Below are 27,886 nucleotides of genomic sequence, written 5' to 3'. Positions count from 1 at the left end.
AGGAGCACAGGGTCACATCAACCAGTCATCTTATGTCAGGCTTGTCCATGCAACTCCCATTTCTTTAACTTGGTCAAAAAGGAGGAAGTTCTTGGGCTTCCCTGGTGGCGCAGTGGTTGAGAGTCCCCCTGCCAATGCAGGGGACGCAGGTTCGTGCCCCGGTCCGGGAAGATCCCACATGCTGCAGAGCGGCTGGGCCCGTGAGCCATGGCCACTGAGCCTGCGCGTCCGGAGCCGCCTGTGCTCCGCAACGGGAGAGGCCACAACAGTGAGAGGCTCGCGTACCAAAAAAAAAAAAAAAAAAAAGAGGAAGTTCTCTATGTGACTCACCAACCCCGGAGCCCACCAAGCCTCCTTTGCCCTCCTCTCCGATTTCATTTAGGAGAACGTGGGGGCCATTTGAACAGACTGTTCTTTGGGGGCATTTTTCCTGCTGTCAAGTATAAGGCTCACTTACCATTTTGAAGCTTGAATCTCCAAACCAAAACAACATGTGGAAAAAGAGTTTTCTCATGTTGCTTTTCTCTCTTTCAGTTCAGAAGGCTGCACTGGATTGTGAAAGAATGAGAAAAACAAATGGTAAGTTCATTTATTTCTCTCTTGTACTAAAGCTGTTTTCACCGAAATGGTGAGACTGTCAGCTTTAAATCATGCGCGTTCATGAACAGGTTTTTCGGTGCTTTCTGATGAACAACCAAAGGGAGAGTCGTTTCTATGACCTACTGTTTAAAATGAAGTGATTTTAGCAAGGGAGTTGGAGAATCTTTCCCGAGACTCAGAGACAAAATATTGAGATTTTTTTTTTTTACAAGGTAATGGTTCCTTCTTTCTCTGTTGTTGTTTTTTAGTTAGAAAAATCAACACATAATTGTTGTAAAATAAGTCAAGCAACACTAAAAATATATCCTGGGAGGCAGTTTATCACCATAGAGCTAGGCTGTTGTGGTCCTAACCCTGGTTCTACCGTTTTCCAGCTGGCAGCCCGCGCGCACAAGGAAACCACTTAAAGCTTAATTTCTATCCTCTGTGAAGTGGGGAAAATAAAAGTACTTCCCTGGGAGGGTTGTTGTGGGGACTGAGACAAGCCATGTGGCTCAGCACAGAGCCGAGTGTATGAGGAACCATCAACAAATGCTAGCTCAGGTCGTTGTTGTTACTACACTATAAAATGTGAAAGTTCTGTTATATCCTCTCAATCCCTTTCCCCTCTCCAATTCCAGAAGCAATCACTATTAACAGTCCCTTTTGTTTCAATATCATAGTAAACAAACTCTTCTGTAACCTGTCCTTTTTAAAATTAACAATATATCCCAGACATCTTTCTAAGAGGAACATTTAGATTTAGTTCCTTTCTTTTCAACAGCTGCATGGCAATTCATAATAGGACTCAGCCATAATTCATTTTTTAAAAATAATTTTTAATATCTTTTAAAGTAATTAATTAATTAGGTTGTGCCAGGTCTTAGTTGCAGCTTGCAGGCTCCTCAGTTGTGGCACGCGAACTGTTAGTTGCGGCATGCATGTGATTCTAGTTCCCTGAGCAGGGATCGAACCCAGACGCCCTGCATTGGGAGTGCGGAGTCTTAACCACTGCGCCATCAGGGAAGTCCCACGGCCTAATTCATTGAACCATCACCCCCTTACTGGTTGTTCCATTTTTTTTCTTTGTAATAGAAGCAATACTGCAGTAAACATCACTGTACACAGCATGCTTTGTGGACACATGAGTGTGTGAGAGCTCACGTAGGATAAAATCCTAGAAGTGAAATGGCTGGGTCCAAGGGCATGTCCATTTGAATTGTTACAGATACTGCTAAGTTGCCCTCCCCACACGCTGAACTGGTGCATGGTCACCAACACTGACCACGCACATGGGTAAGTGTGAGTTTCCCACCCTCTCAAACAGTGGATACAGTCAGTTTTTTAATGTGTCACTCTGACGAGTACAAAATAATATCTCCATGTTGTTTCTTTAAAAATTAATTAATTTATTTTTGGCTGAGTTGGGTCTTCGTTGCTGTGCGCGAGCTTTCTCTAGTTGCGGTGAGCGGGGGCTACTCTTCCTTGAGGTGTGTGGGCTTCTCATTGTCATGGCTTCTCTTGTGGAGCACGGGCTCTAGGGGTGTGGGCTTCAGTAGTTGTGGCACATGGGCTCAGTAGTTGCGGCTTGCAGGCTCTAGAGCGCAGGCTCAGTAGTTGTGGTGCACGGGCTTAGTTGCTCCACAGTATGTGGGATATTCCTGGGCCAGGGCTCGAACCTGTGTCCTTTGCACTGGCAGGCAGATTCTTAACCACTGCGCTACCAGGGAAGCCCTCCATGTTGTTTTAATTCGTGGTTGCCTCATCACTCATAAAGTTGAGCTTCTTTTTCATGTCTGTTGACTGTGAAAGCTCTAGTGCACCCATATAAAGGACATTTAGGGATGGCTATCTGGTTGGAAAGAGAGGCAAGGTCTCATCTTGAAGCTGAGCTTCCATAAGGCTGAGAAAATATTAATTGTCCAGATCAAAGAGAAGGAGGGAGGTTTTGGCATTTTTGAGGGGTCTAAACCGCTCCTCCACCCAAGCCATCCCTCAGCCCCAGCACTATTTCTTCTTTTGGGAATTACATATTCAGATTATTTGCCCATTTATTTGATTATCTTTTTCTTATTAATTTGCTGTTGGTTTATGTATATAAAAAGAATACTATGCTTTCGTTTATGTTTTAAGTATTTTCTTCTAGCCTTTTACACCTCTTAATTTTGCCACAGAGGAGTTTAAAGTTTTAGGATTGTTATTTTTTCTCAGTCTTTTCTTTATGGCTATTTTGTGTGTCTTACTTGGAAGACCAAGCAGGTGATATAAAAAACATTTCCCTATATTCCTCTTTTTTTTTTTTTTTTTTTTTTTTTTACTCACAAGTGAGTAAAGGTCACTTCTTAGCAGGTCCAGGGGTCTCAGGATGTCTTGGGGACATCGAGAAGAGAGGAATTCACCCAAATTCATGGGTACTGAAGGTACAGTCTTGTGACAAGTTGCTGACTTGGCTTCTTAGCCTCAAGAGGCTATTAAAAGTCTAATCTGGAATTCCTTATAAAAGTTCCAGCAAAGCAGACTTAAAAGACCTACATGTTCAATCTACTCTTGCTGCACTGATATCAATAATCAGGCCAAGTTTAATGAGACCAGACTGATTTTGCAAACTAATTAATCTTCAATTATCTCTATTAAGAATGGGGGTGGGGGGCTTCCCTGGTGGCGCAGTGGTTGAGAGTCCGCCTGCCGATGCAGGGGACACGGGTTTGTACCCCGGTCCGGGAAGATCCCACATGCCGCGGAGCGACTGGGCCCGTGAGCCACGGCCGCTGAGCCTGCGAGTCTGGAGCCTGTGCTCCGCAACGGGAGAGGCCACAACAGTAAGAGGCCCACGTACGGCAAAAACAAAAAAAAACAAAAAAAAAAAATGGGGGTGATTGTAGGGAGAGAGCTCTGCTTCAGTAAAAGTACAGCACACCCTGTGGGGTGTTCGAACGGCCACGTCTCGTTGTCAGCAGTTAACATTTCCAATTTCTCTCCTACCCTTCTGACTTGTAATCACGAAAAATGAAAACTTCCCTACAAGCTGAAGCTTGACAACTTAGTATAAACTTAAGAGAAATCACACAGATTACATGTGGACAACCTCGGTAATGCCGGGGTGGGGGCTGCTCAGAGTTCACCCAACGCCACGGCCACATTCCAACTGCGGTCCAGGAAAAGCAGCAGAACTGCCACCACCTGCCCTTGCCCCTCCCCCATACAGGGAGGCACGGAGACCACCCTCCTGGAATTCCCCCCAGCTGACCACCCTCTGGACTCAGACCAGGCTGTACAGTTGGCTTTTCCTTTGTTTCTACAGAAGTACCCCCCATTAAACGCTGATGGCTTTGCCCTTACAAAGGCCTCACTTTGGCGGGACCCCACCCCCAAAACCGCCTCCTAAAATGAGACACAGCTGCTTAACAAAACTGACCTATTCTCAGGGCTGAGAAATTGGTTCAATGAGGCATGGAGCAGTTCACAGCTGTGAAGGCAGAAGGCAGTTTGCAGATGCTCCCTATAGCCAAAAAAAAAAAAGAGACAATAAGAATAAAATAATCGTAATGGGTTGTGGGTTGAGACACATCAAATACATTTAAATCTATGAGTTCATAATGATTCTTAAACAAAAAATAATAACAATAAAGGGAAATATCTCACTGTTACAAAATGCTAGGAAACCAACTCATTATTTTCAAAATTGGCCAGTAACAGAAGAGAACCAAGTATTTATCCTCCCTTTTCTTTTTTCTTCTTTTTGGCCGCGGGATGTGGGATCTTAGTTCCCTGACCAGGGATCGAACCTGCACCCCCTGCATTGGAAGCACAGAGTCTTAACCACTGGACCACCAGGGTCCCCTATCCTCCCTTTGCTATGCAAACTGTACCTCAGTGTAACCAAAGAGTTGACAAGTGTGTTTCTCTTCAGATAATTACGGATGACAAATGAAGAAGGAAAAATAGAATTGGTATATCACCATTTTGCAACCTCTAACGAAATAATGCTTTCTCGGTAATTATCATCAAAGTCTGCTAACAAAAAGATAGCCAGACATTCTGTGTCTCCTAATAGAAGTACACCCTACCCCCTATGCTGCATTCTTGCTAAATAAAAGCTAATCTGAATTTCATCAAGCCTCTGACAGGAGACAGAAGAATATGGAAAGGACAGCATGGGGATGTAATTAATGAAATCCAGACCATGGAAAACACTTCAGAGCAAACAACTTGCTATCTTCAACAAATAAAGGGCTTCCCTGGTGGTGCAGTGGTTAAGAATCTGCCTGCCAATGCAGGGGACACGGGTTCGAGCCCTGGTCCGGGAAGATCCCACATGCCACGGAGCAGCTAGGCCCGTGCACCACAACTACTGAGCCTGTGCTCTAGAGCCCGCAAGCCACTACTGAGCCCACGCACAACTACTAAAGCCCGTGTGCCTAGAGCCCATGCTCCACAACGAGAAGCCACCACAATGAGAAGCCCGTGTACCACAACGAAGAGTAGCCCTGCTCGCGGCAACTAGAGAAAGCCCGCACGCAGCAACAAAGACCCAATGCAGCCAAAAATAAAATAAATAAATTTATTTTAAAAAAACAAAAACAAAGTGCAGGGGGAAAGAAAAGAGACAGAAAGGTCTACAGATGAAAAAAGTCATAAGAAACATAGCAACTAACTACAATAGACCATTATGGATTCTAAAAGAAAAATCAGACAATTGGGGGAATTAGAACACTAACTAGATATCTGATGATATTTTTAAAATATTGTTAATTTTTAGGTGTGATAATGGTATTGTTATTTTTACCAGAGTCCTTATCTTTTAGAGGTACAAACTATTAACGTCCTCCAGCCAAAGATCACCAGGGACACATGTGTAGTTGAACCAAGTTGAGTTTTAAGAGAAAATGCATACCATGGAGTAAGCAAGAGGGCATCTTACAGTAAGATTTGCATTAGGTAACTTGGAGGAAGATTCAAGGCAGCAGGCTTTACTCTGAATTGGATTCTTTTAGGAAGTGGAAATAATGATATGGTTGGGAATCTTAATAATTCTTATCTAAAAGATAAGAGCAGTGCAAGGCAAAAGCTCTGACTGATAAAGAAGCAGCAGTCAATCATTTTGGCCATTTTTGTGTTTTGGACCATGTTCGCGTCTTCATCTGTGTTCAGACATGATTATGGAGTCATCTTGTCTTTGTCCTGCTCTAATATGGTCACAGAGTGGCCTTGTCTGGTACTGGTGACCAGTCAGTTCCTAACCAGCACAAAACAGCCTGGTAAGGCTACCCGTCTCTCACTGGGAGAGGCCTCTGTAGGCACTGAGGTTTCCTCACACACTGTCCAGCCTGGCTGTGCAGGGAAGAAATGTCCCCTACCTTTGGGAAGTTCACCAGGAACAGAGGGTCTCCACCACCTTGACCCACGAAATGTGGGTAGACAACCACTGAGTTATTACTGATGGATGGTAACAAGGACTTTCTCTTGCGTTATTTTGCTTTCCAGAATTCCCTTCTCCAAATTTGAACTCACAAACGGATGCAGTCATGAGGGGTCAGAATGTATCTCTATCTTGTTTCAACCAGAACAAATCACTGCGGATCACCTATTTCTTGTTTCGGGGTGAGAAATGCCTGAGCACCCAGAATGGACCCATGACTTTTAACCTAACAATCTCAGAAGCCCGTGACTTGGGCCCCTACAAATGCAAAGCCCAAGTTTCTGACTGTTCAAAATACAGTCGTGAGTTCAACTTCACATTTGTCGGTAAGTAGAGTGCTTGTTACTCGGCGGCCCTGTGATTTGGAGGGATTCTTTCCTGTTCTAGGATGGGCTCTCTGTTCTGCTTGTTAACACTCCCTCAAGAGCCTGGCAAGTATGTCACTGAGATCTTTTTTCTTAATAATTCCATTTCACTTTCTCTCCAAATACTTTTGGCTGTTTCAGATAATAATATGCTGATGGCCCAAGGCAAAAAGTCTTACATCAACAATTTGAAAAGTTGAGATCTTTTCTAGATGCTTTACTCTAGGATTCTCATTGTGTAGGTAAAAAAAGACTTTTTCTTTTAAGATTCAAATAAGAAGTCTTAGAATCAACGTTGGACCCTGTGGCAAGGGTCTCCAGCGTCCCAGGCTTTTCCCACCTTCTTCCCTTTGCAATGGCCATCAGCCTGCACTCTTCCTGCCCAACTACATTCTTTTGGCCACGACACGCAGGATATACTGCAGGATCTCAGTTCCCCGACCAGGGACTGAACCTGGGCCACGGCAGTGACAGCCCGGGATCCTAACCACTAGGCCACCAGGGAACTCCCAACTTCCCACCCCAAGCCTTTCACAACCTAGCATTAATGGCCTCATCCATGAAGGTGACCTTGATAGTGGACTCCTGGGAGAAGGAGAGAGTGTTTCCAGGTAATATATGTACCTGGAGTCTTCCAAACAGAGGAGCCCTGACTTACTGATTGAATCTTTGAGTGATTCTCTGGGTCTGTGCTCTCCAGTATGGTAGCCACTAGCCACATGTTTTATTTGTTTAAATTCAAGTTAATTCAAATTACTTGAAATTAAAAAATTCATTTCCTCAGTCTCATTTAGTCACATTTCAAGTGCTCAAGAGCCACAGAGGTGGGTGGCTGCTGTATTAGACAACACAGACACAGAACATTTCCATCACCACAGAAAGTTCCACTGGACGCCTCTGCTCTAGATCAACGGTTCTCAGCTTTTTAGGTTATAACCATTTTAACAATCTAATGATAGCAGTGGATACTTTCCCTGAGACATGTGACAGATGCAAATTTCTGCGTAAGACTTGAAGGGATACCGTGGGCTCTGGATTAGAGCCAACCATCTTAGGACAAATTTGAACACAAACTCAATGGAAGCCATAATTGTAAATGAAATGTAAAAAGAAGAAGACCATGCAAACATGGTCTGGGATGTAGTGGCTGATGTGAGGGCAGTACCCTGGCTGATAATATTCTCTGGTGGTCAGACTCCTGCTGGACTGGGCAGCCTGGTTTTGCAGAAAGAGCAACAGAATAGGCATCAGGGAACCTGTGTACCACTAGCTTCCTGTGCAAGGCTGAAGCCTTAAATCAATTGATTTAAAAAGCCCCAAGTCTTCATTTCCTGAGCTTCCATCCCACAGATATGTATACAATCTTCCCACATCCTGCCTTCAGAGCAAATGCACAAGTTTCTTGCAATGCGTTACAGTAATTATACCATCCTGTAGAACTTTTTAAATAGATTATAAAAACCTGCATCATCTTCATTTACGTCAGATTAATAAATACCTACTGAATGCCGACCCCATGCAAGTAATTGTGTTGGATGCTGCCAGGGTTTCGATGATGCCTAGGACATGATCTTATCCCCAACCCAGTAAGGGATGGGAGCCGTGAACACAAATTCATGAATCACTGATTCACTCATCAAATATTTAATGATATCCCCGATGTGCCGAGCCCTGGATATATATTAGTTCCTGCCTTGGTGGAGCTTACAGTCTATTTGGGGAAGCATAAAACCCAAGTACCCAAATAAATTCATAATCACAAACTGTGTGGATTGTTATAAAGAAAAAGAAACTGGCACAGTGATGGAGAAAGGTCGGGCATGGGGGAGTGACCTCCTTAGATAGGGTAGTTAGGGAAGGCCTTTCTATAGGGATGGCATTTAAGAAGAGCCCTGAAGGATGAGAAGGGGTTAGCTATGTGAAGAGACAGGGAAAAAAGGCTCTAGTCAAGGGACAATAACCTGTGCCGGTGGCTCCAACTTAAGAAAGAACTTGGCTGTTGGGAAGGACCTAATAGGACACTGGTATGGCTGGAGGTCTGATGAGGGGAGTGTGACCCCAGGTGAGACTGGAAAGGGAGGGGGAGCCAAGTCAGGCCTATTTATCAGGCCCAATTTATCACCTTCAATGTTAATTCATCCTGGGCGGGGCAGGGCAAGGGTAGAGGTTGGGGATCGGTTGGGAGGCTTCTGCCGTCATCCAGGAGACAAACAATGATGGAGATGGAGAGAAGTGGATGGATTCAAAATATATTTTGGAGAAGGAAACAACAGGACTTGCTGATTGATTAGATTTGGAATCACAGGTAGTATAGGTGAGGAAGGAATCAAGAATGACTTCCAGATGTCAAGTGTGATCAGCTGATGAGTGGTGTCATTTACTGAGATGGGCAAAAATGGAAGTTGTTGTTCAATGGGTATAAAGTTTTGGTTATGCAAGACGAGTACGTTCTAGAGATCCTGCTGTACAACACTGTGACTATAGTTAACAGTGCTGTACTGTGCACTTAAACATTTGTTAAGAAGGTAGATCTCATGTTAACTGTTCTTAGCACAATGAAAATAAATGAATGATTGAATGAATAAAAAACATTTTAAAAAAGAACAGGATTTTAACATATGTTTATCTACCTACCAATTGACTCACTAACTAGCAGATTAACTAGAGTTCAGTTTCAAACAGGTTATGTTTGAGGTGACCAGGAGACATCCAAGTGGATCATGTAAATAAGAAGTAGAAAAGTATTAAGAGGATGGGACCAAGTGCTACAGGAAGCAGAGGAAGAGGGAGAAGTTCCGCCTGGAGGACTAAGGAAAAGTTTTCTGGGGAAGGTGGCAACTGAATGAGCCTTAAAGGACCCCTTGATTGATTGACTGATTGATTGATTTTCGGCTGCACTGGGCCTTTGCTGCAGCGTGCAGGCTTCTCATTGCTGTGGCTTCTCTTGTTGCAGAGCACGGGCTCTAGGCATGTGGGCTTCAGTAGTTGCAGCACGCTGGCCCTAGAGTGCACAGGCTTCAGTAATTGTGGCGTGCGGGCTTCAGTAGTTGTGGCTTGCAGGCTCTAGAGCGCAGGCTCAGTAGTTGTGGCGCACGGGCTTAGCTGCTCCACGTAATGTGGGATCTTCCTGGACCAGGGCTTGAACCCTTGTCCCCTGCATTGGCAGGCAGATTCTTAACCAATGCGCCACCAGGGAAGTCCCATTAAAATACTCCTTTAATTTAAAACATATAACTAATTTATTGAAGAGTCACCACTCCCTTCCCTTGATCACTGTGATGCTGTGATACACTTTACCAGTCCTTTTACAAACTCTCAGGGAAGTGTACTGCTAGTTTGAATCATCTTATCTCAGAGAGAAATCCATGCTCTCTGCTTCTTCATGAATGTTTCAATTCCTCCTTCCTGAAAATTACAGGAGGTAGATTTCAGTTCCATAGGAAAAACATCCTATTGATGCTATTCCCAAACAAAGTTGCTCTTTGAGGCCACCGTCACTGGGTGCCATTCTGTCAAGGATGCTGCCACAGGGATTCCTGCTCAGGGGAGGGATGGAGCAACAAGACTCTAAATTATTTTCTTTGATTTGACTTAAACAATGAAACATATTTCATTGTTTCTGCGCCAGATTGTTAAATTGGCACAGTGTTATTAAAAACGAACGCATATGCTTGGGAGTTGGCCCTGGCTCTGCCATTTACTAGCTCTGTGGCCTCTGAATCACAGTTGGCTCAACTGTGCAATGGGCATGATGCTGTCCACCTTGTAGTACTGTTGTGAAGTGAAACAAGATAATGTGGGTAGTGACCCCGACACGTGATGGATACTCAACAATTATCTTTCCTTTCCCTATAATACTGTTTTATTAATGAATTATATAATAAATTATATAGCTGGATTCTCCCACTATCCAGCTACATAATTTATTATATAGGGTATGATCTTACAGAGCTTACCAGACCCACTCATTTCTGGTCAAGAATTTCCCTTGACTCTATTTATCAGGATTACTTCCTTCTTTCGGGAGGAAGTGAAAGACAATTGTACAGCCGGATTCTATAAATGACAATACAGTTAGAAAAGATGCTATTTTTAGATTTCTTTGATTTAAAAAAAACCCACTGCAATCCTACAATGATTGGGAATAAAAGCACCTCTCAACTACATACTTGGAGCTGGATCTTTGACAAAATTATACTATCAGCCACAAACAAATTGTGAATTCTGATGAAAGGCAAGTTTGCGCTCTGATTCCTCAAAGCAGAGACGTCCTCCACCCTCTGGCTTTCTCGGAACCTGGTTCATGCCACAAGGCATGGGGTTAACCACATACCCACTGATCCTTCCTGATGGAGCTCCTTGTGAGCAACTTGACTTCTCAAGAGGGGTGTCATCCATCTTTGGGTTAACAGCTGGGAATAGAGTAGGGCTCCCATCCATGTTTGTGGACTGAGTGAACCCAATCTGCTTATCTGTTTAACATGCACTTTATTTTTCTAGATCCAGTGACTGCACCAGTGCTGAACATCAGTGTTGTTCAAACAAAAACAGACAGATACGTAATGCTACGCTGCATCTCATTCAACGGCTCTCTGCCCATCAATTATACTTTCTTTGAAAAAAACATGGCCATATCACCAGTTATCTCCAAGAATGTAAGGGAGCCTGCTGAATTTAACTTAACCAAGAATAACACTGGAGAAGGGAAAGAGTATAGGTGTGAAGCTAAAAACAGATTGCCTGACCATGCAAAATACAGTCAACTCATCACCATACCCTCAACAGGTAAAGGCGACCTGAACTCTTTCAACAGGATCTGGATTTACTTCCAGAAACCAGCTACTCCTCTGCCTGCCCATTTCCCACTTTGCCCACCTGCTTCCAAATGCTTTTCCTTCTGTAGGGTCCACACGTTCTGATGGGTTTGCTTTCTGCCATAAAGGAACCAAAGAAAAGCCTGGAAAGTGGTGCAGGAAGGGACCTTGTATCAATAGTAAGACTTCCTAAAAAAAAAAAAAAAAAATAGTAAGACTTCCTGACTTGACCCTGCTTCCTGTCTTGACTTTTCACTGCTCAGGTTCTAAGCAGTCACATTAGAATTTGCATTTTTCTTGAAGCTGCTGGGTCTCTTGATTTTCTTTTGCTTTTTTAAAATCATTTTTAAAATTCACTTCCAACACCTGTACTCACCTGCTTGGCTGTTTAATGCTTGGTGAGTCTAGACTTCCAGTGCCACCCTTTCCTTGAGGCAAGAATGGCTCCTGTCCCAACCTTGTGTTTTGGAAGGCACTGCTCTGGTGCTTCTTAACCATGTGTCTTCCCATAAGCTTCCTATAAGCCATGGGGATTTGTCTGCCTGGACCCTATACCCCCACTTTTCTATACCTTACTCTAGGTTCCTAGACCTGAATTCCCTATCCAATCAGATCAGAACCCACCTTCCAGGGCCTGCACAAGTCTCCTTCCCAGCTCATCCTCCCAAGGGTGGACCATGGTAAGGATGTGAACATTCCAGGGCCCACACCAAGGGAGTTGTTTTTGGGGAGTGGGGGGATGGCATTTGGCCATGCAGGCTGGGGGTGTCCACAAGCATGTCAGGCTCCTTAGGGTGCATGTCAGAGCCTGGGTGCAAAGGGGGCCAGGCTAGGGCTGGGGCTGGCTCTCCCCATACTGTCATGTTCCAGTGCAGAACTCTGAGGAGTCTGAGAATTTTAGATTTAAATCTGGCCTTATGAAGGGACATTGGTCGAGGTAGGAGGATAGAACAAAAATTAGGTTAGCAAAGGTAGCAGGCACAATTGGGCATTGAACACCTCATGTGGCCTCATCCTCAGAAGATCAGAGCCCACACCTGGGTGTTCAGTAAGTTCTAACAAGTGAGGCAACCTGTTGGAGTCAGGCTCCAGAGTCAGGCTTTCACCTACAAATCACAGCCTTCAATTCACTAGCTGTGTGACTTTAGGAAAGTCACTTAACCTCTCTGAGTCTTACTCTACTTGATTGTAAAATGGGAGTAATACCAATGAGAAAAATAAGGTAATGCATGTAAAGTGCTTAACACAATGACTGCATATAATTAACACTCAATAAGTGGCAGGTATTTGGGTGACATAAATCATGCCGACATGACTAAAGCCTTTGCCCAATAAATGGCCAGGCTGTTCTCAGGCTTATAACCCTAACAACGTAGCCAACATCTGTCTGTTAAATGCTGTGCTGCTTTTTCTTCCTTGTGTATGACCCCTTGTGGAAGATGGACTTGGTATGAACCTTAAGAACCTCACTAACAAGGTAACTCTCAAGTTGCAGGGCAGGGATTCAGGGTTCAGGGTACATTGGTTAACCTGGGAGACAGTCGTGATCACCCTTTCCAGAACATTTCACAATTCAATATCATTGGAAAAGAAGTCTGTGCAGTGACCAGTGAATGCTGTCTTCTTCCAGGAGGAGAGAGCTGTCCTTTCTGCCTGCAGCTACTGCTTCTGGGGTTTCTGCTTCTGGTGCTAATAGTAATAATCCTAATTCTGGCATTTTGGACGCTACCAAAGTACAAAGCAAGTAAGTTCCTTAGGAGTTTTGCCATTGTTTTCCCTGGGTTTTGGATACAGACAGCAGGGTGAGGGCAAGGAGGAAGGGAAAGGGGAATCAGAAATGGGATGTGAAGAAAATGAGAAGAGAAGGAAAAGATGCAAAAGGAGAAGGCAATGAACGACTTCCTGAACGGTTCACACATAGCACAGTTCTCTTTTCTCTGGTAAAGACTTCCCTATTTAGACTGCTTGTGGGTGTGTGACCTGTGCAGTCACACAGGGCCCCGTGCTAAGGAGACAGTTTAATGCTCCGCTGTCCCTGTCTTGAAATTCGTAATACAATAAAAAAAATTTTTAATATTATTTTTTAATTGTGGTAAAATATGCATAACAATAAAATTTACCCTGTTGGCCATTGTTAAGTATATATTCAGTGGCATTAAGTACATTCACATTCCTGTGCAACCAACACCAGCCATCCACTTTTTCATCTTGCAAAAACTGAAGCTCTGTACCCATTAAACAGTAACTCCCCATTTATTTCTCTCTCCTCCCAGCCCCTGGCAAACACCATTCTACTTTCTGTCTATGAATTTGACTACTTTAGAAATCGCATATAGGTGGAATCATACAGTATTTGTCCTTTTGTAACTGGCTTATTTCATTTAACACAATGTCCTCAAGGTTCATCGCTGTTGTATACGTGTCAGAATTTCCTTCATTTCAGGACTTCCCTGGAGGTTCAGGGGTTAAAACTCCACGCTTCCACTTCAGGGAGCACGGGTTTGATCTGTGGTCAGGGAACTAAGATCCCACAAGCCATGCGGTGGGGCCCAAAAAATTTTTTTCCTTCATTTTAAAAGCTGAATAATATTCCATTTTATATATATATATATACACACACACATATATATATACACACACATATATATACACACACATGCACATATGTGTACATACACACACACACACTTTGTTTACCCGTTCACCCATCAATGAACTCTTGGATTTCTTCCACCTTTTGGCTATTGTGAGTAGTGCTGCTTTGAACGTGGGTGTACAAATCTCAATAATTTTTAAACAAGAGGCCCTGCATTTTCATTTTGCACAAAGCCTGCAAATGACGTAGTGGGTTCAGACTGCCAGAACTTTGCTTTGTAGTTTTCAGTGTCCTCACTGGGTCTGCCACTCAGAGGAAGCTCAGTACATGAAGACAAAAAGAGCCTCATTCTCTCTGCCCCACCTTAAGTGCTGCATTAAACCTCATTTACTACGTTTCATAATTCACGCCTTATGACCTCTGGTTAAGATTTCAAAGTGGCCTTTTCATTTGGCACACTACTACGGAGGAATATTGAGATTTACACAAAAGACAGTTTGTGTCTCAGGATCGACACCTGCCAGTGAGCTTCGGGGCATTGAGTGGGCTCCTTCACCTGCCTGAGCCTCAGCGTTCTGACCTGTAAAATGGGGCCATGGGAGATACTGTCAGACCTGGGGAGAGAACTAAGTGATACATGTTAGGCTCTTGGCCTTCTTCCATCTCTAAAGTCCTAATTCACGGAAATCCAGGACCCAGTTGACAGGAAACTTGAAAACAGATGTCAAAATGTATACATCTCATACATTAAAAAAAATTTTTTTTTGTAATGTAAAGCATTTTAAAATTGAAGTATAATTAACCTACAACACTATGTTAGTTTCAGGTGCACAACAGAGTGCTTCGAATTTCTATACATTACAAAATGACCACCATGATAAGTCTCGTTACAAAGCTATTACAATATTATTGACTATATTTCCCATGCTGTACATTTCATCCCTGTGACTCATTTATTTTGTATATATTTATTTAGTTATTTATTTTGGTTGCACTGGGTCTTAGTTGCAGCAGGCGGACTCCTTAGTTCTGGTACCTGGGCTCGTTAGTTGTGGCATGTGGGCTCGTTAGTTGTGGCATGCAAACTTGTAGTTGCCGCATGCATGTGGGATCTAGTTCCCTGACCAGGGATCAAACCCGGGCCCCCTGAATTGGGAGCACAGAGTCTTAACCACTGCACTACCAGGGAAGTCCCTGACATTTATTTTGTAACTTGAAGTTTATACTTCTTAATCTCTCTCACTTATTTCATTCACCCCCCCACCTCTGTGGCAACCACCTGTTTGTTCTCTGTATCTATGTGTCTGTTTTTTGTTATGTTTGTTCATTTGTTTTGTTTTCCAGATTCCACATATAAGTGAAATCATACAGTATTTGTCTTTCTCTGTCTGACTCATTTCACTTAGCATAATACCCTCTAGGTGCATCTATGTTGTCACAAGTGGCAAGATTTCATTCTTCATTATGGCTGAGTAATATTCCATTGTGTGTGTACCACATACCACATCTTCTTTATCCATTCATCTATCAACAGACACTTAGATTGCTTCCATAGCTTGGCTGTTTGTTGTAAATAATGCTGTAATGAACACAGGGGTGCATGTATCTTTTAAAATTAGTGCTTTGTTTTCTTCAGAAAAATATCCAGAAGTGGAATTGCTGGATCATATTTTTAATTTTTTGAGAAACCTCCATACTGTTTTCCATATTGGCTGCAGCAATTTACATTCCCACCAACAGTGCATGAGGGTTTCCTTTACTCCGCATCCTTGCCAACACTTGTTAGTTATCTTTTTGATGATAGCTGTTCTGACCGGTGTGAGGTGATATCTCATTGTGGTTTTCATTTGCATTTCCCTGATGATTTAGTGATGTTGAGCATCTTTTCATGTGCCTGTTGGCCATCTGTATGTCCTCTTTGGAAAATGTCTATACAGTTCCTCTGCCTGTTTTTACTTTCTATTTTTTTTAATGGGGTAATTTAAAAAAAATATTTATTTACTTGTTTGTTTTTGGCCACACCAGGTCTTAGTTGTGGCATGCGGGATCTTTTAGTTGCAGCACGCGGGCTCTTAGTTGTGGCATGAGAACTCTTAGTTGCACCATGCATGCAGGATCTAGTTCCCCGTCAGGGATCGAACCCAGGCCCCCTGCATTGGGAGCACAGTCTTACCCACTGGACCACCAGGGAACTCCCTGCCTGTTTTTAAATTGGGTTTGGTTTTTTGATGTTGAGTTGCATGAATTCTTTGTACATTTTGGATATTAACCCCTTATCAGACATATCATTTGCAAATATCTTCTCCCATTCAGTAGGCTGCTTTTCTGTTTTGTTGATAATCTCCTTCACTGTGCAAGTTTGATGTAGTCCCATTTGTTTATTTTTGCTTTTGCTTCCCTTGCCTGAGGAGACAGAGCCAAAAAAATATTGCTAAGAGCAATGTCAAAGAGCATACTACCTATGTTTTCTTCTGGGTGTTTTATGGTTTCGGATCTTACATTTAGGTCTTTAATCCATTTTGAGTTTATTTTTGTAGATGGTGTGAGAAAGTAGGCCAGTTGATTCTTTTGCATGTGGCTGTCCAGTTTTCCCGATGCCATTTACTGTGTTGTTGTTCCCAATTGTATATTCTTACCTCCTTTGTTGTAAATTAATTGACCATATGAGCATGGGTTCATTTCTGGGCACTCTAGTCTGTTTCATTGATCTATGTGTCTGTTTTCTGTGCCAGTCCCATACTGCTTTGATTATTGTACCTCTGTAGTACAGTTTGAAATTAGAGAGCATGATACCTCCTGCTTTGTTCTTTCTCAGGGTTGTTTTGGCTATTTGAGGTCTTTTGTGTTTCCATACAAATGTTAGAATTATTTGTCCTAATTCTGTGAAAAATCCCATTGCTAATTTGACAGGGATTGCACTGAACCTGTAGATTGCCTTGGGGAGTACAGTCATTTACAATATTAATTCTTCCAATCTGTGAGCATGGTATATCTTTCCATTTGTTTGTGTTGTGTTCAATTTCTTTCATCAGTGTCTTATAGTTTTCCAAGTACAGGTCTTTTACCTCCTTGGTTAGATTTATTCCTAGGTATTTTATTCTTTTTGGTGCAATTACAAATAGGATTGTTTTCTTAATTTCTCTTTCAGATAGTTCATTTTTGGTGTATAGAAATGCAACTGATTTCTGTATATTAATTTTGTATCCTGCAACTTTACTGAATTCATTTATTTGTTCTAATAGTTCTAATTCTTTGGTGGCATCTTTAGGATTTTCTATATATAGTATGTCATCTGCAAACAGTGACAGTTTTACTTTTTTCTTTCCAATTTGGATTCCTTTTTTTCTTCTTCTTGTCTGATTGCTATGGCTAGGACTACCAACACTATTTTCAATAAAGTGGCAAGAGTGAGCATCCTTGTCTTGTTCCTGATCTTAGAGGAAATGCTTTCAGCTTTTCATTACTGAGTATAATGTTAGCCATGGGCTTGTTATATATGGTCTTTATTATGTTGAGGTATGTTCCCTCTATACCCACGTTGACAGTTTTTACTGTAAATTGATGTTGAATTTTGTCCAAATCTTTTTCTGCATCTATTGAGATGATCATATAATTGTTATGCAATTTGTTAATGTGGTGTATCACGTTGATTTGCGGATATTGAAACATCCTTCTATCTCTGGGATAAATCTCACTTGATCATGGTGTGTGATCCTTTCAATATGTTGTTGAATTTGGTTTGCTAATATTTTGTTGAAGCTTTTTGCATCTATGTTCATCAGTTATATTGGCCTGTAATTTTTGTGTGTGTGTGTGGTACGTGGGCCTCTCACTGTTGTGGCCTTTCCCATTGTGGAGCACAGCCTCCAGATGGGCAGGCTCAGCGGCCATGGCTCACGGGCCTAGCCACTCCACGGCTTGTGGGATCTTCCCGGACCGGGGCACGAACCCGCGTCCCCTGCATCAGCAGGCAGACTCTCAACCACTGCGCCACCAGGGAAGCCCTGGCCTGTAATTTTCTTTTTCTCTGGTGTCTTTGTCTGGTTTTGATATCAGGGTGATACTGGCCTCATGGAATGAGTCTGAAAGTGTTCCTTCCTCTTCAACATTTTGTAGAATTCACCTGTGAAGCCATCTGGTCTGGGACTTTTGTTTGTTGGGAGTTTTTTGATTACTGATGCAATTTCATATTGAATGGTAATTGGTCTCTTCATATTTTCTATTTCTTCCTGATTGAGTCTTAGGAGAGTGTACATTTTAGGAATTTATCCATTTCTTCTAGGTTTTCTATTTTATTGGTGTATAATTGTTTGTAGTAATCTCTTAAAGCCCTTTGTATTTCTGTGGTGTCAGTTTTAACTTCTTTCATTTCTGATTTTATTTATTTGAGCTCTCTATTTTCTTGATGAACCTAGCTAAATGTGTATCAATTTTGTTTGGCTTTTCATAGAACCAGTTCTTAGTTTCATCAATCTTTTCTATTGTTTTCTTTTAGTCTCTATTTCACTTATTCCTACTCTGATCTTTATTATTTCTTTCCTTCTACTAACTTTTCTTCTTTTTCTATTTCCTTTAGGTGTAAAGTTAGGTTGTTTATTTATGATTTTTCTTGTTTCCTGAGCTAGGATTGTATTGCAATAAACTTCTCTCTTAGAACTGCTTTTGCTGGGTCCCTTAGATTTTGGATGGTTGTGCTTCCATTTTCATTTGTCTCCAGGTATTTTTTTAATTTCCTCTTTAATTTCTTCAGTGACTCATTGGTTGGTTAGGAGCATAATGTTTATCCTCCATGTGTTTGTGTTTTTTGCAGTGTTTTTATTGTAGGTGATTTCTAGTCTCATACTGTTGTGATCAGAAAGGATGCTTGATATGATTTCAATCCTCTTAAATTTATTGCATCTCATACTTTTAAAAAACATGTCTCCTCTTCCTACAAAAAGCGCAGGGTCTTACAAAAGTGGAATTAATATTCTTGAGTACTGGCCAGGACTAAATGGAAGTCAGCTGGGTAATTTACTATCACAGATATTACAAAGCTTTTTACAGCCTATTCTTTTCAGCGAAGGAAAGAAAAGGTGTCTCTGGCCATCTCAAGCATAACCTGATAGGCAAAGGATGTTATTTGCAGACCCAAGAAAATAAATCAGAAGGGTTCCTGCCTTAGAGAAGCAGATGCTATGGACTCCTTGCTGAGTCTATGGTTTTCCTTTAATAGACAACAGTTTAGGCCATTGGAGCAGGTCATTATTTCAGAACTCTGGGGAATTCCCCTCCTGTGGCTAAAGTAGTTTAATTTAATGATTCTGCACCAATTTATATAGGAAAAGCTACGAAAGATAATGCACCCAGAGTCTATGGAAATACACCCGTGGAAGATGGAATATATACAAATATCTGTAAAAATCAAGCAGGTAAGAGAACTTTGTTGGTGATTCTGGTTGGTTTGGGGTTTTTGTCTTTAAAAAATTTTTAAGGTCATACAGACACATGTGTAAAAAATTGCAGAAGCAGAGTATAGTGTCTCCCTCCCATCCCGACACCCTATCCCACTTTCCAGAGGCATTAACCAATTTTAAAATCCTTCCACAGATATTTTATGTGTATGTTAGCATCTAAATAAATGGTAGCAATGGTAGCATGTCATAGATATGTCATTCTACACCTTGATCTTTTCACTTAACAACGTATCTTGGAGATTTTTTCCTATCAGTTCAGAATGATCCACACTGTGTTCCAATCTCTTTGATGATCACCTCTTAAGGCTGGCATCATTTGCTGCTTCATAGTAAACAGACCCAGGACCTTGGCCAACAATGAGAACAATCCCAGCCAATGCTGACTGAGGGCCGGTCATGTGCCAGGCACAGTGCTAAGCAATTTACCTGCCCTGTCTGGTACAAACGCCACTAATTCCCAATTTATATCATTCCCACTGTACAGATGAGAAATCTGTGCCAGGCTTAGAACCAAGGCAATGTGTTTCCAAAGCCTGAGATGGTAAATACTCTCTGCAAAGTCCAGAGGTGACATGACATTGTGAGGGTAGCTGGCAAGCCACTGCCCTCAAGTGATCAGAGATTTGGATTATAGGCCCAATAACTCTGTTTCTTGTCTTTTACCCAGGGACTGAATGCTCTCAGGAGATACATTATGCCACCCCCATGTTCCAGGAGGTGGCACTGAGAGATCAGGGTGAGCCACAGTTTGGGATAAGGGATGCTATCGAAATGGGAGAGTAGTCTCTGTGAGGTCACCATACTCCTAGGCTTTAGGAACCCAAGGATGGGATGAATGGGGGCAACATGCATACCCTAGGAAACCAATAGCAATCAGTACCATGGCTCCTAACAAATTTCATCAGGAGATGGGTAGATGGGGAGGAGAGAAGGATGTGGAGGGGAGAATATCATATAAAAAATCCAGAGAGAAGGATGCAGGTGCACTTCTAAAAACTTTTCAAGAATACATCATTTAATATAGTCCAGGAAAAAAAAAATACAGTTAATACTTGGTTCTGTCAGGCCACCCAGCTATTAAAATAGAATTTTTTTAAGAGCTTCTATGGATATATATCCTAAGTTTACTGAATTATTTTCTCTTTTGTATTATAGAAACCTGTAATGATTGTAAAACTGGATATGTCTATTCTGAACTCATCTTCTGAGATTTAAAGATAGAAACTACATCTCAGGGTAAGATGCTTTTTATAAAGCTGATTTCCATAACGAAAAAGCAAACCTGATTGACACTTAAAAAGGTTTCACCTGGTTACCTAAAGTGAATCACTGTTTTTCATGTTTAAACACTATCCTTTGGCCCTTTCAGGTACATCCAATCCTGTCATCAGACAACAGGTTTGTCAGATAGGATCCTGACTAGTGACAGTTTTTAAATGCTTTTGCTATTTTTAGGCATGGACCATTTCCCCCATGACCACACCATTTAATAAAGAATAATTGTTCAACCACTATGCTCTTCATAAGTGCATCCTGGAAGCGCTACAACAATCATCTACCCATCCCTATGCCCATTAAAGGTTCAGAAGCAGACACACAGAGCAAAAGCCATGTCTAAATTCTAAAACAAAAACTGGTGACCTTGAAAAGGTGTCTGAAGAAAATGGCACCTGCAGTCACCATTGGAGGAAGGCAAGATTACTCAACAAGTACACATTTATTATCCATTGCCATTAAAATTTGCTCTCAGCTTCTGGAAGCCTGCAAAATTATTTATATTGATTTCCATGGACTTTCTCAGTCATCAAGATTTAGGTCATGTCAAAGGCATGCCTTTATATGCTGCATTTCCCATCAGCTCTCTGTCAAGAGAACAGCACAGAGTTGACTTGGGGGAGAAGAGAGAAGTAGATTAGTTTCCCAGGACTGCTGTAACAAATTACCACAAACTGGTGGCTTAAAACAATAGAAATGTATTTTCTTACGGTTCCAGAGGTCAGAAATCCAAAGTCAAGGTGCCAGCAGGGCTGCGCTCCCTCCAAAGGCTCTGGGGCAGAAGTCTCACTTGCCGCTTCCAGTTTCTGGTGGCTCCTGGTGTTTCGTGGCTTGTGGCAGCACCTCTCCAATCTCTGCCTCATCTTCATGTGGCCTTCTCTCCCTCTGCCTTTCTCTTATAAAGACACTGGTCAGCACATTTAGGTCAATCCAGGTTGACCTCATCTTGAGATCCTTAACTTATTAATTACATCTGCAAAGACACTTTTTCCAAATAAGGTGATATTCACAGGTTCCAGGAGTTAGGACTTGTCTTTTTGGGGAGCCAACATTCAGCCCACTTCAGGGGACAAAATTATTTCTGGTTTGAATCTCTTATCCTAGGAGTTATAAGTTAAGTCCAGTAAAGCCAAGAGGCATTTCTTGGGTTCCAGACAAACAAAATAACTTGACCAAAATTGTTCTGCTCTGTTCTTTTTCTCTGTTCCCAACAATGGACCTTTCACTAGCAAAATCATACCTATTAGACACTAAATCTGTGGAACACCTACAAGGCCAGTATTATTAACTTGCTTTTACAGGTAAGGAAATTTAGGCTTAAATGGGATAATTTCTCAGGGTCATCCCTAGCTTGGTACGTGGTTGAACTGGGACTTAAATCCCAGCAAAGAACAGCAGCAGCACTGGCTGTGGGAATGCATCTTCAGGGTGGGAAAGGATATTGTGCACACAGGTCCAGATGAATTTGAGGATTTTGTTGCCTAAAGCAGCATTCATGAACATAATTTCCCCCCTTTCTCTGTTGATATTGTTATTTGGAAGAAATCGGTATATCACAGAGGCTAAGAGTGTGGGGGCTGTGGAGTCAGAGTGAGCTGAATCCAGGTTCAGTCCTGTGCTAACTGTGACTCTGGGTAAGTTACATAAACTCCCTGGGCTTCAGTTTCCTCATTTGAGAGGGTGGGGGAGAGGAGGGGGAGAGAGAGAAATAATACCTACATCATGGAGCTGCTGTGAGAATTAACTCAGGTAATGGATGTAAAAGGTTTGGAACAGGGCTTGGCACAAAGTAAGAACTAAAAAAATGACTAGCTATTCATAGTATGATTGATCATGCTTAGCTTGAGTCATACTAATCGGCTGCTCCCCTTAGAAATCATTAAGTCTTTGAGGTTATAAACTTAGTGACTTGGCCACCGTTGCTTGCTTCTTCATGTCTCAATCATGAAGCAGAGCCTGAGGCAAGGACTTGGTGCAGGTTGTTTATATGAGGGCCCAGGGAGAGTGAAATAGAGAAGGAAAGGGGTGGGGAGGGGCTAGCAAATTAATGAGCATACCAGTAACTGGATTTGATCCTATTAAGACCTTATTTTTTTATGTATGTATGTATGCAGGCTGCACTGGGTCTTAGTTGCTTCTTCATTGTGGCATGCATGCAGGATCTAGTTCCCCGACCAGGGATCGAACCCAGGCCCCCTGCATTGGGAGTGTGGAGTCTTACCCACTGGACCACCAGGGAAGTCCCCTATGAAGACCTTTTGAGGTCTTGAAGTCCAGAATGCCCCTGGGTTTCACAGCATGCCCTGAATAGACAGCCTCTCATTTTCTCTTGCAAAGCTTCTAAAGCAGTTAGTAGAAGCCAACCAACTCCACAATCCATATAATTACTATTGCCTCATGCCTTTCAAGTGCTAGAACTATTGCATAACCTAGTGCTTCATTATCTACCTCTGCTCCCTTCCCCACTGCAGGGGAAAGTCTTAGAAATTGTGAAGCTATGGCATGTAAGGATTATCTCCACTCCCCTTACCACCGGCAAGAGAGTCCTTATTGCCATTCATCCTGGGAGGAATTCCGTTTCCCAGGGCTGCTTTCTAGGGCCTTCTGATAGTCTTATCCTGAGCTAGCCTGGAAAGCAGAGCCTGAGAAAAGGCTTTGTGTGGAACAGAAGGGACACTAGGGAACAGGCGTGAGGGACTGGAGGAAAAGCCAGAACAAGGTATAAGGTTGAGCTGGGCATTGCTGTGGGCAACTGGCGCTGGACCCCACTGGAACCATCTGCAGAGTGAAAAAATGTCTCTCAGAATTGTCCACTTGAGGACTGATAGTGAGAAGCATTTACCCATCAGCTTCCATCCCCCACTAAGGGCTGCCCCAGGAGGTGATGCATCTCCCACTTCTAGGCTGTGCATGTGGGCATTCCAAGTGCACTTCCATTGGCGTCTCACCCAGGGCACTGGAAAGCCCCAGGGCAGAAAAGGAGTGATATGTATTGTATAGTTAAAGCAAGAAAGCTGTCAGCACAAAGTGGGTGAGGCCTCAGATGCAGCTGGAATCAGAGGTGGGGCCCAGAGGATGTGACTGGTGGTTGCTCTGCCATCTCTCAACATTTCCTTTGTAACAACTATAATAACGACAATAATAATAACTGCCATGGGCAGTTAAGTGTCAAGTGTACTTATCCTCACAACTCCCTCCTCACCCAACTCTGAATTTCTGTGGCTTCCGCCTGTACCTACCCACTGAGCAGATGTTGAGCCCCACCCGCATGGCTTTTGCATGAATTGTTTAGGAGGGGAAGAAGAAAAGGAAGAGGAAGAGGATCTATTGAGTTTTCGTTTCAATAGTTACACTTTTTTCATGTCTAGAAGTTTCCCTTTGGTTCTTTTTTTAAATTTATTTATATATTTATTTTTGGCTGCGTTGGGTCTTTGTTGCTGGGCGCGGGCTTTCTCTAGTTGTGGTGAGCGGGGGCTACTCTTCGTTGTGGTGCGTGGGCTTCTCATTGCAGTGGCTTCTCTTGTTGCAGAGCACGGGCTCTAGGCCCCTGGGCTTCAGTAGTTGTGGCTTGCAGGCTCTAGAGCGCAGGCTCAGTAGTTGTGGGGTATGGCCTTAGTTGCTCCGCAGCATGTGGGATCTTCCCGGACCAGGGCTCGAACCTGTGTCCCCTGCATTGGCAGGTGGATTCTTAACCACTGTGCCGCCAGGGAAGTCCAGCCATGTCCTTTATGGTTAGTGTTTTTTTGTGGATGTGTGCCCAGATGAATATTTTTTCAACTTGAGGTCATACAAGCATTACCGTATACTACTATCTACTAAAGGCTCTTTTAGTTTACTTTCATATTTCAGTTGATATCTGCCTGGAATTGTTTCTGTGATGTGAAATTGCCATCATACTTGTTTCCACTCCCCCGCATGGACATACCCCGTTGTTCCAGCACTGTCTACTGAAAAGACTGTCCTTTCCCCACTAAACTGCACTGTCACCTTTGTCACAAATCAAATGCCCATATACATGTGGGTTTCTTTCTGCACTCTAGATTCTGTTTCATTGCTCTGCTTATCTCTCCATATCAATGTCATACTCAGCTTTCAAATGCATCTTGATAACTGCAAGAACAATTTTCCCACCTTGTTCTTTTTAAGAATGTCTTAGCTATTCTTGACCTTTTGCATTCTGTATAAATTTTAGACTCAGCTTATTATTTTCTTAAAGAAAAAATGAACATAATAGGGATTGATTGATATTGCATTGAATTTGTAGATCAATTTGGGGAGAATTAACATTTTTACAGTATTGAGTTCTCCAAACTACAAATATCTCACCATTTGTTTATGTCTTCTTCAATTCTCTCAATAGCATTTTATCATTTTCTGCATAAACAGCTTGCACATCTTTTGTTAGATTTAGTCCTAAGTACTTGATATTCTGATGCTATGGTAAATTGGTTTTTGTTGTTGTTGTTTGTTTTTGTTTTTTTGGGTGAAGTAGAAAAGAATAGCTTTATTGCTTTGCCAGGCAAAGGGGGCCACAGCAGGCTCATGCCCTCAAACCTGTGTGTCCCATCCTGGAGGGGGAAGTGAAAAGTTTTACAGTAATGGTTCAAAGAGGAGGGCATGATCAGGTGGTGGACATGCTTCTAATTGGTTGATGGGGAGGTAAGTGGGAGTTAGTTAGCATCATCAGCCTTCTGGTTCAAACCAGTCTGGGGTCTACGTGCTTGTGGGCAGCATAGAGTTAACTTCTCCCACCTGGTGGGGGTTTCCGTATGATTTTAGATGCTATCCATTCCAAGGTATTCTCTCAACCAGGTGTTAGTGCCCAAAAAGTTCTCGCAAAGAAATGGCACAGAAGACATCCCAGTGGTGCTGACGAGCGGGAGTTGGTCTAGCTATAAGTTGGGAATAAAGGGTCAGCACCTGGTTTCAGGACTTAATGAAGCTCAGGTTCTTGATGTCTCATCACAGAAAGAATTTAGTGAGAGACAAAGTGACAGGTAAAAAGTAGACTTATTTATAGAGAAACACATTCCACAGACAGAGTGTGGGCCATCTCAGAAGGCGAGAGTGGCCTTGGGAGACACACTCCACAGACAGTGTGGGCCATCTCAGAAGGTGAGAAAGGCCGGTAAATTGTATTTTTATTTCATGTTGTGGATATATAGAAACACAATCACTTTTTTTGGTTGACTTTATATCCAGCAACCTTGCTAAATTCTCTTTTTGATTTTAACAATTTATCTGTAGGTTTTTCTTACAATCTGGAGATCAGAAAACTACTGCTGCTGTTACCGCTGTTGCCTCTGCCACAACTGCCTCACCCAGAAACTGGAGCCCAATGGAGTGTGGAGTTATGCCACTGGAGACAGTTGCTTTTCAGTGGAAACCATCACCTCCCTTCTACTTTCCAGGTCCCATGTACATGCATCTAATTGGTAGAAGATATTCACAGCCATGCCCTGGCAGCAAAGGAACTGTAATTTTTCAGGTTTCAGACGCCACCAAATAGAAGAAGGGTTATGATGTGGCTTAAGAGAACCAATCAAAATAGCTACCACACTAGCCAAAATATCAATCAAGGCTGAGGGGGAAATAAAGACATTTTAAGACAAAGACTGAGAAGGAGGTTTCCCAATCACATTCACACTGAAAGAACTACACAGTGTACTCGATGAAGAAGGAAACTGAATACAGAGGAAGGGTGTAGGATTCAAGAAGCATATGAGTAAATGTGTGTGTGTGTGTGTGTGTGTGTGTGTGTGTGTGTGTCAGGGGGAGGCACAGAGTGAGAGAGAGAGGTCTATGAGGTCTGAAAACATTATAAAGTTACCATGATTTTGAAAGTGTGGTATGGGTATATGGCTGGAGAAGTAGAAATATGTAAATGTAACAGGACAGAAAGTCCAGATATAGATCTAAATACATATAGGAGTTTAGCATATGAAAAATATGGCATTTTAAGTCAATGGGGAAAAGATGCAATATTCAATACACTTTAAAAACTTGAGAACCATATTTAATAAGTTAGAACTCCACTTCATTCTTTGCAACAAAATTAATTCAGCTAGCTCAAATATTAAAATACCTAAAAATGAAGCCACAGAAGTGCTAAAAGAAAACAGGAGGAATTTTATAATAATCTTTAAGAGGGAAAGGCTTTTCTAGGTATGACTCACAATCCAGAAGACATAAATGATTGTTAAATTTAGTTAGATGAAACATTTAAAAATTACATTTAAAAATCTTAAACTAAGTCAAAAGAATGGGGGGGGTATTTTGAATCCATGTCTTTGATAAAGTATGAAGTTCTACAATATATAATGAGCTCTCACAAATTAAGAAAAAAGCCAAAAATCCAATAGGAAACCAGGAAAAGGCAGTATCTGCAAGGTGACACCAGGGCAGCACAAAAACCTTGATGGGATGAAGAGCTGCAAACAGGTGTGCTCTGACCAGCTGCCCTCAAGCATTTGTCCCTTCTGCTCCTTCTGCTCCCAGAGCTGGGGGATTACAACCTAAGGAGACTGCCTTCTCTCAGTGCTGCTTCTCCTGAAGGATGTAAAGGGGAGACTTAACCAGAGGAGTGATCAACAGTGGTTCAGTGATGTCTGAAGCTCCTTCTTTCTCCCTTACTGCCCTGGAGGGACGTGGGCTAGTGCCTTGTCTTTGACCTTTATTACACACAACCAGAGACAGTAACTGAGATTTCGGGTAGTACATAAACTTATAGGTTAGGACAATTAGACATCTAAGGATTACAATGACCTCCAAGCACATCTCCTTGGCCCCTCAGACATAACGTGGGGGAACGCACAGCTGGAGAAGGGCCAGAGCAGGACCCTCTAAAGGGCAGGGGCTCCTCTTGCCAGGTCCAGGAAGGGCATTGCTACCTCTCTTGTCCTGGCCACCATCACCTGGGCATTGTCAGAGCTCCTCTAACATTCCACTCTCCAGTGATCTTTTCAAAATAACAGTATGTCCCTTCTCTGCTCAAACTGTGCCCCCTCCTGCCCTAGTGGCTTCCAGAGTCCTTGCTGTGGCCCCCATGGCTCTAAGCAACATGGGCCCTGACCACCTCTCTGACCTCACCTTCTCCCCTTCTCCCCTCTGTTCTGGCCTGCTTTATGTTCCTTGCTCACTCTACACCATTTTCCTCCTAAGGGCCCTAGCACTTGCTACTCCCTTCTGCCTAGAATGTGCTGCCCCAGATGCTCACATAGCTGGCTCCTTCACATCATTCAGTCTCAGCTGGAAGGCCAGTCCTCAGAGGCTCCCCTGATCGCCTAGGTAAAGCACACTACCCTAGGCACGATCTAGCACGCCATCCTGTCCTATTCTACAACACCTGAAATTACCTGAAATTGCCCATGCACCTACTTGCT

The 27,886-nt window shown here is 42.6% G+C and overlaps 2 protein-coding genes and 1 long non-coding RNA gene across 4 annotated transcripts in view; 2 read left to right on the top strand and 1 right to left on the bottom strand.

The window, feature by feature from the left end:
• Window positions 1-4,036, bottom strand: part of PECAM1 (platelet and endothelial cell adhesion molecule 1) — a 93,407-nt gene extending 89,371 nt beyond the window's left edge. The window contains exons 1-2 of the mRNA XM_049702163.1: window positions 3,995-4,036; window positions 458-548 (exon numbers count right to left, since the gene is read on the bottom strand). Of these exons, the coding sequence (XP_049558120.1) occupies window positions 458-514 (57 nt within the window). The 5' untranslated portion in view covers window positions 515-548; window positions 3,995-4,036. The remainder of the gene's footprint in view (window positions 1-457; window positions 549-3,994) is intronic.
• On the top strand, window positions 73-25,832 carry LOC125962111 (uncharacterized). Its single transcript, XR_007473535.1, has 2 exons — window positions 73-104; window positions 24,185-25,832. It is a non-coding gene; the product is annotated as an uncharacterized LOC125962111 (long non-coding RNA).
• Window positions 458-25,955, top strand: MILR1 (mast cell immunoglobulin like receptor 1). 2 transcript variants are annotated; one of them, XM_012535070.3, is made up of 8 exons: window positions 458-579; window positions 6,064-6,324; window positions 10,864-11,148; window positions 12,808-12,921; window positions 19,095-19,184; window positions 19,897-19,965; window positions 20,385-20,465; window positions 25,752-25,955. In XM_012535070.3, exons 1-7 carry the CDS (start codon window positions 492-494, stop codon window positions 20,435-20,437), a joined length of 960 nt encoding a protein of 319 aa, XP_012390524.1. In that variant the 5' UTR covers window positions 458-491; the 3' UTR covers window positions 20,438-20,465; window positions 25,752-25,955. The 2 variants fall into 2 exon arrangements, with proteins under 2 accessions (XP_012390524.1, XP_049558133.1); XM_049702176.1 differs by lacking the exon at window positions 25,752-25,955 and adding an exon at window positions 20,685-20,983.
• Window positions 25,956-27,886: the final 1,931 nt, after the last annotated feature.

The sequence above is a fragment of the Orcinus orca genome, chromosome 19, assembly GCF_937001465.1.
Source record: "Orcinus orca chromosome 19, mOrcOrc1.1, whole genome shotgun sequence".
Lineage (NCBI taxonomy): Eukaryota > Metazoa > Chordata > Mammalia > Artiodactyla > Delphinidae > Orcinus > Orcinus orca.
This window is presented reverse-complemented; position numbering and strand designations above follow the sequence as displayed.